The sequence below is a fragment of the Monomorium pharaonis genome, chromosome 3, assembly GCF_013373865.1.
Source record: "Monomorium pharaonis isolate MP-MQ-018 chromosome 3, ASM1337386v2, whole genome shotgun sequence".
NCBI classification, from domain to species: domain Eukaryota; kingdom Metazoa; phylum Arthropoda; class Insecta; order Hymenoptera; family Formicidae; genus Monomorium; species Monomorium pharaonis.
In genome coordinates, this window is record NC_050469.1 from 2,969,406 (window position 1) to 2,986,408 (window position 17,003).

At 29.6% G+C, this 17,003-nt stretch overlaps 1 protein-coding gene and 1 long non-coding RNA gene across 8 annotated transcripts in view; one reads left to right on the top strand and one right to left on the bottom strand.

Annotated features, from left to right (window-relative positions):
• The window catches only part of LOC105834458 (TOX high mobility group box family member 3), a 114,693-nt gene that overhangs the window by 71,254 nt on the left and 26,436 nt on the right, over positions 1–17,003 (bottom strand). The window contains exons 1-3 of one of the 7 annotated variants that reach the window (XM_036284498.1): positions 16,898–17,002; positions 16,428–16,640; positions 15,202–15,299 (exon numbers count right to left, since the gene is read on the bottom strand). In XM_036284498.1, coding sequence (XP_036140391.1) covers positions 15,202–15,299; positions 16,428–16,640; positions 16,898–16,904 — 318 coding nt within the window. In that variant the 5' untranslated portion in view covers positions 16,905–17,002. Of the gene's footprint in view, positions 1–15,201; positions 15,312–15,364; positions 16,086–16,427; positions 16,641–16,897; position 17,003 lie in introns of those variants that run through there. The other 6 variants (XM_036284501.1, XM_036284500.1, XM_036284499.1 and 3 more) reach the window with 6 other exon arrangements.
• LOC118644845 lies at positions 7,393–13,620 on the top strand. The gene is made up of 2 exons (XR_004962635.1): positions 7,393–9,530; positions 9,809–13,620. It is a non-coding gene; the product is annotated as an uncharacterized LOC118644845 (long non-coding RNA).

The window sequence follows — 17,003 nt, forward strand, 5'->3', positions numbered from 1 at the left end:
ATTGTCTGATAAGCTTATAATCTCACTCTTCCAATTCCCGTAGTGGAAATAAAATAAAGTTTTGCGTAAAAACATTGTAATAAAAGACAGATTTTTTAACAAGATCTCATTTTCTTTCGAAGATTTATTAGAGGAAGGAAACTTTACAATATCCTCTTAACAACTTTTTCAGTTATGCCTAAATCGCTTGCTTCAATTCAATTAACAAAAGTGAATTATTGAAGATAAGAGAAAATATGACGATATACTCATTCGCATAAAGCTATTTAACACTACCTACATAATATTATAAAAATAAAAAAATTAGAACTTTTGAAATATTTAGAAGACTTTAGAAACTTTATATATATATAAAATACATTATATAATAAAAAATAAATAATATATAATAAATAAAGTGAAGAAACAATATTAACTATTTTTTACAAAAAGAAGTAAAATTCTATAGAACACGTTAAGCAGGTAAATAGACCAAGTACATAAACGCGTGCAAAAATACAGTATCAAATTCGTAATTAACGACCTGGAAAACCCCCAAAATCTTGAACTTTACCAACAGATTCCTAATCAGCAACTCAATTGTATATCATACTATCTAATGGAAAATCCACCGCTTTGACCTTCCATATCTCTAAAATCAATCACATGCTCATCTTAAAATTTTCCCTAGATTATTGTCTCATCAATACTAATCATTTGGCGTAAAATTCAACTCAAAATGCGACTGTCTCGAAACGGGCGATTTTTGGGGTGACTCTTTTGACAAAAAAAAAAGTAGTATAAAAACTAGTATAAATAAATATATACATATTTTGTATATAATATTATTACATATATTTATATATGAAAATTTCTTTACCGGGACAATATTCTATTTTTGACAATAATTTTTACTTTAGAACATCGAGTTTCTTTTATCATTTATTTTTTAAAAAGATAATGAGACAGGTATTTAATTAATCCATATATATAGTCATAGGCTGTTATTTTCTGTCGATTTATACATCTTATCTTGATTATGTTATTTTTCGTTAATAGACAAACATTATTTCGTCAATTTAAATATGGTTACGCAGCGCAACATTAAACACTAATAATCGTAAAATACTATAATTTAAATTTTAATGAACTTTTTGTGTTCACAAATAATAAACAAGACTTATATTGATAAAACGGTACAAAAGAAAAATGTTTAATTTATCAAAAAAGTTAAAGGTTTAATTTGCTACTGCGAGGACATCTTATCTTCTAAATTAGAATGAAATCAGAAGGGAATCGTATAAATAAAATTTCTTTCTACTCAAAACTTCTAACGTATGAGCAAATCCCTTCATTTTATTCATTTTCGAATAAAAAACCAAAATTTACTAATCATGAAATTTTAAAAAACAAAAGCGGAGTGATGCGACATATTCTACGCAATATTTTTGTACTGCTTTTTACCGGGCACTGCACGCTCTGGTTAACACAAATCGACTGCCAAAGAATCAAATCAAATTATAGTATAAGTCCGGCTTCAAAAATCTACCTCTAGGTGCTTTAAGAGAGTAGCTTGAATTTCATTTTGGGTAATAAAAACGCTGCATTTATCTTCTAAAGTTATACAGTTTAACGTTTAGTTTCTGGAAAATACGAGAATGCTGTTTTAGAAAATCCATGCTACTATTAACAACTTTTCCTTTAGATTTTCACACAGTAAATTTTTATATTAAATTTTTTAAAGCAAGTTAAAAAATGTTTAATTTAACTACATATTTGTATTTCTTTACAGCTATTAAAAATGTATTTGTTACATAAAATATTTTAAAAATTTGCAACTCTTACAGCCCTCATTTTGAACTTGCATCAACAAATTTTGAAATCGTCGATCTTAAAAATCTGAAAAATTATTTTCAGATAATTTTATTATATGTGTATTTAATTTATATGGTCAAGTTTACGCTACAACTTAAATAATTATGTGTGCCTTTTTTAGCGATGTGTGTATAAGACTTATCCAGCATTTGTTTAATGCATACGGGAAATTTTTGTGAGTCTTATTCGTTGTTTTATCCTCATTTTTAATGCGTCCCAAAGTTTACTTTTATCACTGTATGTTTCTTGTTTTTAATTTAAAAAGGTAGCAAAAGAAGTCAAAAGAATTTTATGCGACATATATGTTAAGGAAGTTTTGTTAGTAAGCATGTTTGTGAAAAGTGATACGAGTGCTTCTGAAGCAGCGATTTCAATTGTAACGATCGATCCAGGTCAGATCACTTCAAGAAAACTGAAAACGGAAAGCTACAGAATCTGCTCGACAAGAACTCAGCTGTAACAACACAACTCTTATTTTGCATTATATATATATATATATATATTCTTATAAGTGTTTTAATTTGTCAAAATATGTTATAAACTATCGCACATACTAATAATAATATTTATAAAAGAAAACGATAATTAATTCCATGACGTTACAGGCATCACACTCTCTAAATCAGTGAAATTTTATTTATTTCAATGTTATATCTGTAAATTGTCAATTAGTGATATGCATTGTCTTTCTGTGTTTACACTGATTCCAATTACTAAAAGCAATAGTTATCTCTCATTCGGAATCATTGAAAGACAATGAATAATACTGATGATTACAGTTATAAATATAACACTGTAAATCAGTGAATAATATATTTATTTCAATTTAGAGAGAATTATTCAAGAGATAAAAACATTAATTGTAAAACATAATATATTCATTAGTATGTAGTTTACTTCTCCATTTTATTATAAATAAGTAGTTAAGAGAATAATTAGATAATAAGAATAATAATTATTTACGTCATTCTTTTCTTCCTGATTTCAGACCAAAATTTTATTTTATTTTACACGCGTATATATTTACTTTTGTTTTCTACAAAACACATACATCCGTGTAAAAGATTTTATAAGGCCCTAGTTAATTGGCCCTAGTTAATTATTGAACGGGCCCTATTTCAGTAAAATAAAAAGGACCTTAAAAGAAATATAACAAATGTAACAAAAAAATTTACAAGGCCCTCTTAAGACAAATTTATTGATCTGGGAAAAATACCTTACATTTATCAATTTATATTTCAAGCTTCCCAACTGGAAATTTTTCCAGTAATTTTCTAGTCACGTTGATTTTACTTCGTTGTCAGATCCTGCTAAAGTAAATTTATCGAAATCAGTCATGTAACGCAGGATTGTAGTCAGGTCGTCATCTGGATATCCCTGTCAGTTTTTATACTGAAATCATTATTGAATCCTTAATATAATGAAAGCAAAAACAATGTGGTTGCATTATCTGAAATTCTGATTTAACTCAACCTCACAATTTAATATTGCTTAATATATGCGATAATATTATAAGCACAGTAACACCAGTTATTTATTATAGCATTACTTAACTTCTGCAACGAAAAAAACCAAGAAAAAAACGGTCACCCATTTGTCATACACTGTCAAATACGTTGCTTAAAGATTATATGAGAACTGACACTTCATGATGATCCATGAATACTTGATATTTATGGATACATGTTTGTTACAGATCAACTATTCAATACATGTTATCAGAAAGATGAAACACACACGAATAGTTATAAATTATACTTTAAATAAATATAAAGAAGTGTCAATAAGGCTGGTTTTTGGGGCCACCTTCGATTGGTCTCCAAATACGTTATTTTACTCATCTAAATACTCTCTAAATTGCAATCAGTGTTTTTTCACTGATTTGCAATGATATACTTATAACTGTGATAATTAATAAGTATCCACTATTAGCTATTAGAGGACAAAAGCTGTACAATAACGTTAAAGTGTTGAAATTGGCGACTTTACCCCTTTATCTTCATAAAAAATTTACTATGTAAAAACCTAAAGAAAAAGTCGTTAATACTAGCATGGATTTCCTAAAACAGCATCTTATAATTTTCAAAAACTAAACGTTGCACTGTATAATCTTAGAAAATAAATACAGAGTTTTTTATTACCCGAAATGAAATTCAAACTACAAAAAAGAGACCTCTTTCGATGTAGATATAATATAAAATATTATTTAGCATTAAGATGCACTATGACCGATATTAGTCCTTTGTCAATTTTAATTGTGTTATACACAGTCTTATATGTATTAATTGTTTATAATTATTTTCATATTTAATTATACCAAATCACAATAGCAAATATTTTTCTCTCAATGTATTGAAGCTCTGCAATAGACTACGAACTAAACATCTCCTAAATGCTTTTCCGGAGTAACAGCGGTCACGCGGTTTTCGGATGGTCATCAGAGGTAATCAACAAGTGGCTCATGATTTTGTCAGTGACCACCGATGGCATGCGGTTGACCACGAAAACTGCCTTTTCGGTTTTGCCTACATTGCAACAAATCCATTGTAATCCCGTCTGACTACTAATTAGCTTAAACGGAATAACTGTAAATTTCTTATTTTCTAAGTTCGTTTGCAATATATCACAAAATATAATTGAGTAACAATTCTTTTGTACATTAAATTAAAAAAAAATTGCTTTTATAAATTAGAAATCTAGTAAATTTAATCGGTATGTTTGCTTGAAAATAAATGAATCAAAATTCTATCAAAAATTAAAAAATAAACGTAATTAATTTCGTCTTGTTAAAAATATATCAGACAATTTATTTAAATAAATCAGTAGAATAAAAATACATAATATGAAATAGATTAATATAAAATAGAAACTTATTTTTTAATACACTGCATTCAAAAATATAATTATTACAAAACATGCTGTAATGATCAGAAAATTTGTGTTAATAGCTTTTTTTGGTACAAATATTTAATTTATCTTTATTGCTCCTAAAGATATCACAATATAATATTATCTCCGTGTTTTTACAAGCTCAAAGTAAATTCTTTAAGGTTGATGTTTTTTTATGGATGCTTTCAGTAATATTGTATAAATAACATTATACTTACAATTAACTTCTTTAATTGTGACTGTCTAAAAATAGTTTGTGATTGACCCATTTTTAATTTTTATATCCCAAAAACTATTGAATGCATTTCGATAAGTTGCGCGTGTTATAATATTAAAAACAGCATGAGATTACGACGAGCATCTCTCTCTCTCTCTCTCTCTTTATATATATATGTATAATTTATGATTTACAATACATATAATTTGTTACTTTCAGAATATCCGGTAAAAAAATGTCATATATAATCATATTTAAAACAATTATTATTGTAAGATTAAATTACACTATGTAACACGAATTGTGTTCCTGAGTAGTGATTACGATTTCCTTCTTGCTCTTACGAAAAAAGTAAGGAAAATTGGCTTTCGACTTGTGAAACCTTCGGTTTGAGGTCAGGACATTGAAATTTCAAAAACTTCTAAGCAAGATTATGATAATTTCATAGCGTGAGAAAGAGTTATATAAATAGAAATAGCTCGTGACTGAAATACCTAGTTCATCACTTCCTCTCATATACATAACGCGTCTGATAGATCTGGCACACTGTTAAACTCATAACGTCAAATTTTATTTAATTTGAGTCATTTTTAACGATTTCAGGTCGCCACTGTTCCTACCCAACAGGAAAGTAATTATATTTAATAAGATTAAATTTAATAAATTAACAATATATTAAGTAAGTACTTATTAGTCAAATTAACCAAATATTGAGTAGAACCAATGGCGACTCAATGGAAATTAACAGTGCAGATATATTTCGCGATCAAATTTAATTCAATTGTATCATTTAAAATTCACATTTAAAGTCTTCAAAACGCTTAAAGTTACAAAACTAATATCCAACATACTTCTCTTTCTCTTTCTCTCTCACACACACACACAAACACACACACACACACACACACACACACACACACACACACACACACACACACATATGCGCGCGCGCGCAGCATGGCACAAAATATAGAGTACAAACAGTAAAACTTTCTGCTACCTCTGATATCGAATTTCCGTTCCTATAACAACGCAGCAAACATTAATAGACAGTCAATATGTTATGATGTCTAAGCAGACTGCAGAGAATTAATTTTGATTGTCATCATTACCTATAGCAGTATAAACTAGAAGAAATATCATTGTATTCCACAACTTCCTATCTATTTTATAACCTTTTCCTTTTCTCTATAAAATTCAAATAAAATTCCATGTTAGTGTAACTTTGATAAATATTTGTACAATAATAAAAAATCGATTGCACTAAAAAAATATGTTTCCTTACAATCAGTTTTAAAATCTTCAGACAAAAAATCGATATAGCCAAATAAACTTTTTTGTCTTTTGCAAAATGAATAGTACCATGATGATGAAATTATTCCATAGGTAGTAGCTAAATTGAATAATATCTGTAGAAGTAAACTGAGAAAATGATATATACTATTTTGTCAATAATGTGTTGCATTTACTTCGAAAAGTTTAATTAAAATTAAAAGCATAATTGACGCATATATAGTTGGAATTTCGTAAAAGAAATTTAATTATTGATATATGACAAAATGACTTAATAAGAGATAATAGAATATACAATAATTATTAAAGTAGATAATAAAACACAGATTTATTGTCTCATGCATAATCGTACAATTAAAAATAATGCAATTGATGTAATATACTAGTCACACATTTTAACATTTTCATTTGCATAGAAATCATAAAAAATTTTCAGAACATGTACTTCGAAAAACGTCATAATAAATAAATAAATAACTCTGGCTGCACACACACACACACACACACACACACACAAAAGCTCTAAAATAGTTAGAATATTCTTTAATCGTCTGAATATTTTCTTTCACTAATATGTCTCAATAATGTTAGATATACGCAATCATAATGAAAATTATAGAATCCTTTGGGTATACAAATCAATTCCGATCGAGTACTATTCTGTGTATAGCACAAAGCGGAAGTAATATATCGCGAACGCGTTTCCTGCTTGGCCGCGATTCTAGATTCTGGCTTTCTTGCATTTCCTCCTCTACCTGTCAAAACCAGTCGGTGAAACTTTAATGCGACAAAGTTTTCGAACTTACATCGATTCAAAACGAATCTCGTTTGATAATTTACTCAATGTTGCATCGTGTACGCGCGCATGTCTATTTTACCTTCGAGTCTTATGAATAGAATAACTATTAAAGCATAATACCATTTCACAATTGAAATTATTTGCTGTCAAATGTTTCATAAATAATATAGCAACCTATTTTAAAAGAACAATTTTTTATCATTTAAAATTTTTATTAACGGATGTTCTATAAATTAATTTTCTCTTTATAATTTTTTACATAAAAAAATTCTTTGTTTATAATACATTTGTAAATGTAATTACGATAATATGATTCTAAAAAAACAAATTAAAATGCAACATATTAAAATTTGCAATTAATAATTTTATATCTCATAAATCGTATATTAATTGTAATACGTGCAAATATATACTGTATCATAATAAATAAAAGTAACATGTATTGGAACAAATTCTTGGACGGTATTAATTATTAATTAGTAATTGTTATTACTTATTTATATTTCCAATATTATTATTTCAAATTACATAAAAAATTTACTTTTAATTAAACTAACTTTTAATTAAACAAGCAATTTCCTTTCTTTTGTATAGACTATTCTGTGCACCTACATTATACAATAATGTAAATAACAAGATTATTAAGAAGATTATTTATATTGTTATATGCAATAATAGTAAGTTAATTATTCAATTGATAAATGTTTTAAATATAAATATAAAGTTAAAATTGCTTATTGCAGCGGATGTTGATGTTGAATATAATTTTCTATTAATTTAATATTTCTGGCTCATCTAAAGTACACGCCGACAATTTTATCAATCTTGAAACACAGTTACTAAACTGAATATCGATACGCAGAAGCATTTTTTAAATTTTCCCTTTCCCGAAAAAAACTGTAAATAATTTATTGAGAAAAATGATACCTCAGTCAGAATTCAAACACGCATGAATCTTTCAAGATTCACAAAATTGTCAGCGCGCAGTTTATATGAGCTAAGAAATTAATAGAAAAATTACATTCAGCTACCGACCGAAATAGGCAATCTTAACTTTATCTTTATAATTATTATATGCATTATAAAATGTAAACAAAAATAACATTTCAAAAATCATAACAAAAATTAATAATATTGTCTAAAGACTTATAAGTATCTTATTATATTAATATTGTACTTTGCGCAAAATTGCTACAGTAGATTACTATAACGGTATAAAATTTAACCAGCAAAATTATTATTTTCAATTTATAATCATAAACTGGATATAATGGAAAGGTAGTGTTGTTTTTGTATAAAAGATGATGCATACGCTTGCAAAATCCTGTTTTGTTTGAAATAAGAGCTTCATGAGATGTAATTTAAAAACGGTATAATTATAAGAATGCATTTTTATATTGCAAAATAAATGGATTTTTTATGTTGCAAAATAAATAAATGCAGAATAAGCAAATAATTACAATTTGCACTTTTAATAACGAAAAAAAAAAAAGACAAGAAACGGTTTGTATCGAGATAGCGAGTTATGTTACATACTCATTGTTATTACTATACATATATGTATATTCGTATGACAGCATTACGAAACACTACAATGACGGAAGAAGAATAATGAGATTTGCATAATATATTCTTTATCACTTATCAACTCTACATTTATTTAAAATTTTGGAACAGTCATACATAATTATAAAATTCATCAATAAAGAAGATGAAATTTCGTATATGTTAATCATACCTGTAAGTAAGTAACACAGAAAAATTCAATTATCTGCGTTTGTTAAAACAAATTTACTTTGTGCTACAGCGATTGCGGATTTTAATTTGTTCTCTTCAATACATAGATACAAATGCACAAATACGCCCACTCTCGACTTGTCCGCGCGCACGTTTACTCATATATGCTCGCCTCAGTCTCATGTTGTGTGTATATACGCGTACATGCTTTTTTATGCCCTTTCAATCTACGTTTATTCATTCTTTTATGGATACCAACCGGGCTCGCCTTTCATTTTGTTTCAACGGAGGAGGAGGAGAGAACCGAATGAAAAGTTGAAACGGGCGGAGGAAAAGAGTAGAAATAAACGAATGGGAGGATAGGAGAGGGACGGGAGTGTAGAAGGGTACGTACGCGGAGGAAGAGGGGTAGCGGAGGATCGAGGGAGAAATGAAAAAGGAGACAAGGAGAAAGGGGCGAAAGTGGGTGGTGGGTTGTTACTCCCACGATGGTGCTGGGGAGGAAAGGCTCGCTCGAAGGTGGAGGAAGAGTATATAAACCTGTAGAAATGCATTAGGTACCTACCTACGGGCGATATTACCCAGGGAAAAATTCTGCTTCTCAAAGGGTCGCTCCGAGTGCTTTTCAAAGTAGATTTTCGGAACGAGCTTGTCCGATTTTTCTTAAAAGGATCGCATCGAAAGAGGGAAATTGCACTAACTCGATGGACACGATGGCCTACCGATTTAATCACTAATACCGTAAGATTTCAACTTTCAATTTCAGAATATTCTAAAATCGAAAGACTAACATATGTTTGTCTTTTTTAAATCAGAGGAAAACAAAGATTAGCACAATTTCAATTGTGCATTGAATATTAATATCTAAATAGATTTTATCGCAATTAAATTATTTATAATATTAAGATATATACAGTGATTAACAAAATGAAATGTAAATCATAAATTTAAAGTTTTTAGCTAATATATAATTTTCTTCTTTATTTTTTAATAATTCTGTAATTTATATATATATATAGATATATACGCATATGTGTGTCTACAAGATTATGAAGAGTTCAGATCTTACAATTAGTAGGTAAATTGCTCCTATCTCTGATAAGATTAATTTTTCAATTTATACACTGGAAAAAAAGTTTTGTTGTTTTATGAGAAATTTTGGTTGATTCAACCTGTCCGTTTGTTCGAAAATGAACGATACAAATTTTGTAGTTGGAATTACCAGAGGATTCTGGTTAATTCCATTCTGTTTGAATCTACCAGAATTTCTTGTTAATCTTACTACATCGTTTTGTTAGGTTTACAAAACTCTACAAAAATTTCTTGTTAATCTTATTATATTGTTTTATTAGGTTAACACAATTTTTTGGTTAAAAAACGAGTTTGGATAGAGTTTTTAAAATAATAACAATATATCTTGGTTTAAAGTACACTGCATATATTTTACATATATTTTACTAACCTCTAAAAATCTCTATATAGCTGTCGAAATTCCATTCGCGCAGAAGAGAAGACATTTTTTCGTCCGCCATGCCGTTGAACAGAATAATGTAAATACACGATTGTAAGATACACGAAACAAATATAAAAGCTACCTTATGGGTACCGCGTGATATTAGTATCGCATCGATACCGCGTTGATTTGCGCGAGATTGGCATGCACCGACTTGCGCTGCGAGAACGAAGGCGCCAGCATTATCGCTATTTTTGTAAATATAACAAGAAGTTTTGTATTATTTTGTAGATTCAACAAGAAGTTTTGTAGATCCAACAAGAAAAACTTAATCAAATCCTTATAGTACAGTTAACCAAACGGTGTAGTTATAAGCTGTAAAATCTTGTTATGATAACCAGAAATTCTGTTTCGTTTAATAAGAATATGCTCAACCAGAACCGTTTTATTATTATAATAAAACCATTTTTCTCAGTGTACAGATTAGATTTTGTTTTACTTTATTGTGAATTTACTGTGTGCTAAGTACTATCAAAATCCCTAAATATCAATTCTATTTTTCATCAATTTGTATATGTAAGAAGTACAGATTAAAAATATTTTTTATCAAAAATATTATTGACTGTTATATGTGATGTTCTTCAAAACGGATCTGATATCGTTATTAACGATATAAAAACGTGGAAACAATTTTATTCAACTATTTAAATTAGGTAACTATGTATAAATGAAACATCCATCGCATTAATATTCGCCGCTTTATTATTTCGTTTTATTACTTCGTAGCGGAAGATCTAACGAATAGATATGCACAATCGGAAACATTGATCGCGCGATGCCAGACAACGGTATTCTATGGAAGAGATTTAATTTAGACGAACGTTTCAAATCAGATTGAACCGGGAAATAAGGACGTTGTATGGTAATAGTGGTAGTACTGATGGCAATGGTGTAGTGAAAAGCAATAAAATCGAGAGAAAGAAAAAATGAGAGAAAAGAAAAGAGAAGAGAGAGAGAGAGAGAAAGAGAACCCCACAGGTGTAGGAGAAAAACAAGGGAGAGAACCCTTCATAATGTTGGGATAAACGAGGACAGAAATCAGATCGAACATATTGCAATTAGATAATTTCTACAAAAATTAATAAAAAAATATCATCATTGCTTGCAATTATAATATCATAATTAGTATTCATATGTAAAGAAAAGTCACCAATACTAAAATACAGATATCTTAAAGCGACATTACTTTATTTCTCGAAAACTAAAAATTATATTTTATTAATATAAACTAAAAGGCAAATATGTTGTGCTTTATTACCACAAATAAAATTCAAACTACACTCTTGAAGTAGCTAGATGGATTTTCGGGATCGGACCTATACTATAATTCAGTTCGATTCTTTGAGAGTCCATCTGCATTAACAAGAGTGTGCAGTGCTTTGTACGTGAGAAATAGTACGAAAAAGAATTTGGATAGGGTGCAAAATCATCCAACTTTTGCTTTTTAGCTTGTAAGATTAGTAAATTTTTGTTTTTTACGTAAAAGTAAGTGAAATAAAGAGATTTGCTCATACGTTAAAGATTAAGTGAAAAACTTTGTTCGTGTGACCTCATTCTGATTCCATTCCAATTTAGAAAGTAAGATGCCTTGCGCTACCGACGAGTCTTACTATTATCGTTGTAAAGTATTTTTTTCGTTTATATCTCCATTAATAAGTTTTATTTAATATTTATAAACATAAAAAATTTAATAAAAGAAGATTCAAATGTAAATTTCACTACTTCTATAATTAATTTTCCCATTTATCACTTTTAAAAAATTTACATTTTCTCAAATAAGTACATTTTTAAAAACCGTTAATGCCCTATTTGACCCTTAAAATGCATTTAACCCCCTTTAAAATGGCGTTAAAATTTTTAATTTAGCCTTATTTGTTAAGAAATTAGAGTCATTTTTAAAAAAAAAAGCATTTTGGCACATTTTCCGTATTTTTCTTCTTTAAGTGGATTTTTCAATATTTCTCTGACAAAAAACACCATATTTATATACACCATTGTTTTCTTCATAAAAAACGAAGAAAATTCACTACTTAATTAGTAACATACTATTGATAAAAAAGATTGAGGCAGAAATTTGAAATAAAATTTCATCTCAATTTTGCCTTTGAAAGTAAAATTCAGTTTTGCCTTTTAGGATAAATAAAAATATGATATAAATGGATAATTAAAGAAAAAAAACTCTATATATCTGTGTGACTTTTTCTATATAAAATCCGTTGAAAATATATATTGTTTAACAGTGAGATTATAAAATTTGCATAAATTTTTTTTACAAGTTGCGTAACTTAAATAACAATACATATATATTATCAATATACAATATTGATTAGAATATTACATGTTTGTAATATCCTAAAATCTAAAACTATTTCATTTATCTTTTTCTCATAAAAAGTTTTAAATGTAACATCTCAGATTTACTGCATAAATTGGCACTGTTTAATAAGACAGATTGATAATAAAATAGCTAATAAGAAATTAGAGAAAATAAAAACATTCCAAAATCTATTAAATTAGTAACTTAATTTGATGTTTATATTTTATCTACACGTTGAGTCTTGCGAAAACAAGTATTTGTATAAACCAACAAAAACATTTTACTTCAAAGTAAAAAGTTTCTCGAAATCTTCATATATCTTAACTTGTAAGTATTTTATACAAATAATGATCTTGCAAATTATCATCGTAATTGTTGTAGAGATTAATCCGTCCTTAAATAGCATTTATGCACATGTATATAAAATTAAAATTTCGTAATTTAATAATTTCTAAACATCTTACGATATATTTAGTTAATTTTCATAAAACTTCTAATTTAGTTTTGATTATTTGTTTTAAAAGGTGACATTAGTTTTGCTAACCAAATTTATGCATATCAATACGATATTAATAAGTAGAAAATATCAATCAATATCATTGAAAATTACTACATGAATATCGTACATCCACATATTAAAAAATGCAAATTGATTTAAAAATTGTAGGCAAAGTTTTTTCTTATATTGAAGCTCCTAACTCATTTCGAAAAATACAGTATTGTATTATCGTGAGTTGGAACTATATTTGTTTCATACATGCAAAGTATAAAACTTTTATTAATATATGTATAAAGTTGTCACGAGTCGACACTAGATATCAATAATAAATCAGCAATTTTTTAATTCTTTTCCATTTTTCATATGAAACTGTTGCGTTTCAACTACGTCACTGTACTGTGTACTCACTGTGTGAAAAAAAAAACGAATAATTTTGTATAATCAACAAGAAAAATTACTGTAAAAAACATTATGTTTAATTGATTAAAATTGCTTATACAATCATCTAACCATTTGTATTTCTAACCAAATGCATAATTATAATGCAGTTGTATAAATTATTTTTTATCATAATTTGCTGGAAATATTACATTAAATTATCATAACATCACTAGTAATATCACCAATAGCTTCAAACGTTATTAGAGTAATATAAGTATAGTATAATACAAATAAGAATACAAATACTCAGTCAGTATGTAAATGATTAAGCCAAGTTATAATTACTTAATGGTATCAACAGTAACGAAGCTAAAAACGTATAAAAGATTTCTTTTTATTTATTTTAAATTAAAGATATTTAAACCTTTTTTACCTTTTAATTATGTTAGCCATTCATTTTATAATATTTTCAAGTCAAATAAAATTCTGGAGAAAAAATTCTTATACATTTATAAAATGTTTTATACTAAAATAGAAAGCAATAATACATTTAATAATAATACAAAACAGCAATAAAACATAATCTAGTCCTTAGTCCGGTAAATTGAAGCAGTTTAATGATAATAACTGTTCCATAAATTAATAAAAATTTTCGAATCTTTCCTTATTTCTCAAGTTTTATATTTTATCATTTGTTCGTTAAAAAATCATTAAATTTATTTAGAAAAATCTAAATTTTTCTTGTATTCCTACTTTGTGTGATCTTATTTAAAAAATAGAAATAATCGTTAATAATAAATAATATTAGGAAAAATTCCATACGCGCGTATTCGGATAAAAAATATGTAAGAAGTATTCTCATGTGCGAGATCTTTTGCTATTATGTTTATCACCTTTCCAGTTTTTATTTCCACCAGAGAATCTCTTCCAAAGGCTTCAGTTTTTTAAACAATTAATTACTCTAAATTTTGATGATCTTTCTTTCTTTACAAATTAATAACATACCGATGGCGGAAGTCTTATGAGTAACCCAGTAAACAATTTGTCATCAAATTGTCGTCAAATTGGCAACAAATTAGCTCAAAACTTAATACCAAATTATAACATCTGTGCCTGCGATCAGCATGTGTTTTGCTAGCAAAATTTGCATCACAATTTGACAGCAAATTATGGTCCAAAAGCGAGCAAAAGCTGTGCAGTTTAGTTGACGTCAAATTGTTTTTTGACAGCAATTTGAAGTCAAATTGATTGTGAGTTATGCAGATTTTGCTCGTTTTTTAATGACAATTTGGCGACAAGTGTATCATCAAGTCTTGCTCGATATTTGCTGGCAAGATTTGTAAAGCACATTTTGTTATATTTCTGCTAACAACTTAATTGTCAATAACATCTTGTATAACAGAATTTGTGTCAAATTTGGTGCTATTTTGCTTATAAACTTTCTAGCAATGATTTGGATATTATTTGCTTCGGTAAGTTTGACTATCTGACAGTCAATTGATTACTGACAAATTTTGATTTTTTTTTGTCAAAACTCTTTCACCGTTTTTCCTTTCAAAAATCAAACCAAATCCATTTCTGACGAAATACTAACCAAATTTTAAGGTGGCAAACATAACAGCTACATGTAGTTGATGCAAGAACATACTATACGTCCTTTGATTAGCTTTATACTTATGATTATCAATATTATTCGACTTACCTTATAGGAATACTGATCGAACATTCTGCAGGCTTCGAGATCGCTACTAAGAACGGAATAACCAGCATCCATACTGATCCGATGCTTCTTCTCGCCGCCTAGAACGAGCCCTTGTAAATGAAAAGCAATCTATCACGCACAGACACAGTTTAATAACTAGTACCGAACAAACTAATCGCAATTGCACCGACTATACCGTCGCTCATCGTCTTGCATGCACAAAATGCGATACGATATTGTTTTGTCGTATTACACTTGACCGATTCGGCACGCTTTGGGGTTCATACTTTCCAATCGCAACGCGTGTAACACACGGTGTATAACGTTAACGCGATGGTGTATAACTCACGGATTCCGGATCTTCCGCTAACTTGGATCTAGGCGGGAACTCACAATTCAATCTCAAAGTATTTTTCGATTATCGAGGTATTTAATGTCCGACTGTAATGGGATTAGCGAATATTTTTGCGGTTCTGCGATCCTACGATCGAAATGGTTAAACGTTGACAATTTTATTTAAAAATTTATGAAAAAATGACAGTGCGACATAAATCGGCTTGCGTAGCGATCGGAAACACCGTGAACGATAATTGCTATCTCACTCTTGATCACAGTCGATCGCGCGCCACGGTGAAAATGGACCGCCAAAGTAGCACGTGGACAACGCGACTATGATCGTCACTGGTTCAGGTCAAGCAGGTGCCATGCAAGACGTCGAGATAGTGCGGTTTGTAACGAGAGAGGGCGACCGCCACCGCGCGCGAGCGTGCAACGGCGGCTGTATGTGGCGGCTACACGGCGGTTACGCTCGTGGCGGGGGCTCGAGGAACTCGCTATTTTTCGCTGCTCCGGCTGCGTGAGCGCGGGCGCGAACGCAAATCTTCAGATTAGGAATGCGTTGTAAACCGAATTGCCCGTGATGTTGGTGTTTACGATTAGCTCGCGTACGACATTGCAATATCGCGCGTTACGCGTGCTACCGCGACAGTGTCATCGGCTGCAACGCGAAATGGTCTTTCTACCATGAAACTCGATGTTACTCTCTGTTCTGTGTCCGCTTCTCTTTCCATCTTTCTCCCTCTTCCTTCCCCCTCTCTCTCTCTCTCTCTCACACTCTCTCTCTCCCCCCTCCTTCTCCCTCTCTCTTCCTCCCACTTCGTTCTCATTCTTCCTCCCCTTTTTCCTCTCCTCTGTCTCCTCCACCCTCTCCTCCTCTCTCTTCTAACCGTTCAATGTACATGACGTTCGTCGATCGTTTTCTCGCGACCGTTCGCCACGCGGGATTCGCAGAACGGATCGACTTCCCTCCTTCTCTGTGCGCGACTCTGACAGGAACGCGTATGGCCCGCGTCGCTTCACGAAAACCTTTAGAGTCATGGATATCACCTTTGTATTCTTTGCAGGTTTACTGTCTCTTTCTGAGCGTATCAACAAATATACTGCAAAAAAACATGTGACGTATCCTGAACAAATCAACAGCTTTGCCTCCTGTTAGCTTTCTCCCTAATTATCTATTAGATATATTTATTACATTAATTTATTGACCGTTAATTTACGATTTTAATGATACAAACTGTAAAATAGAAGAGTGTAAAAAGTCTGTAATTTTATGACTTTTTAACTAAAGCAAAATTTACTTAAAAATATATGTAAATTAATTTTAAATAGAGAATCTTGTCTCATATTTAAGGATTACCTAACATTGATGATAGAGATGAATTTTACGTCTACCGGAAGTTTCGACCCTCACTACGTGCGAATCGATCATTTAACAACAGGAGATAATGAAACTAGGACGGACC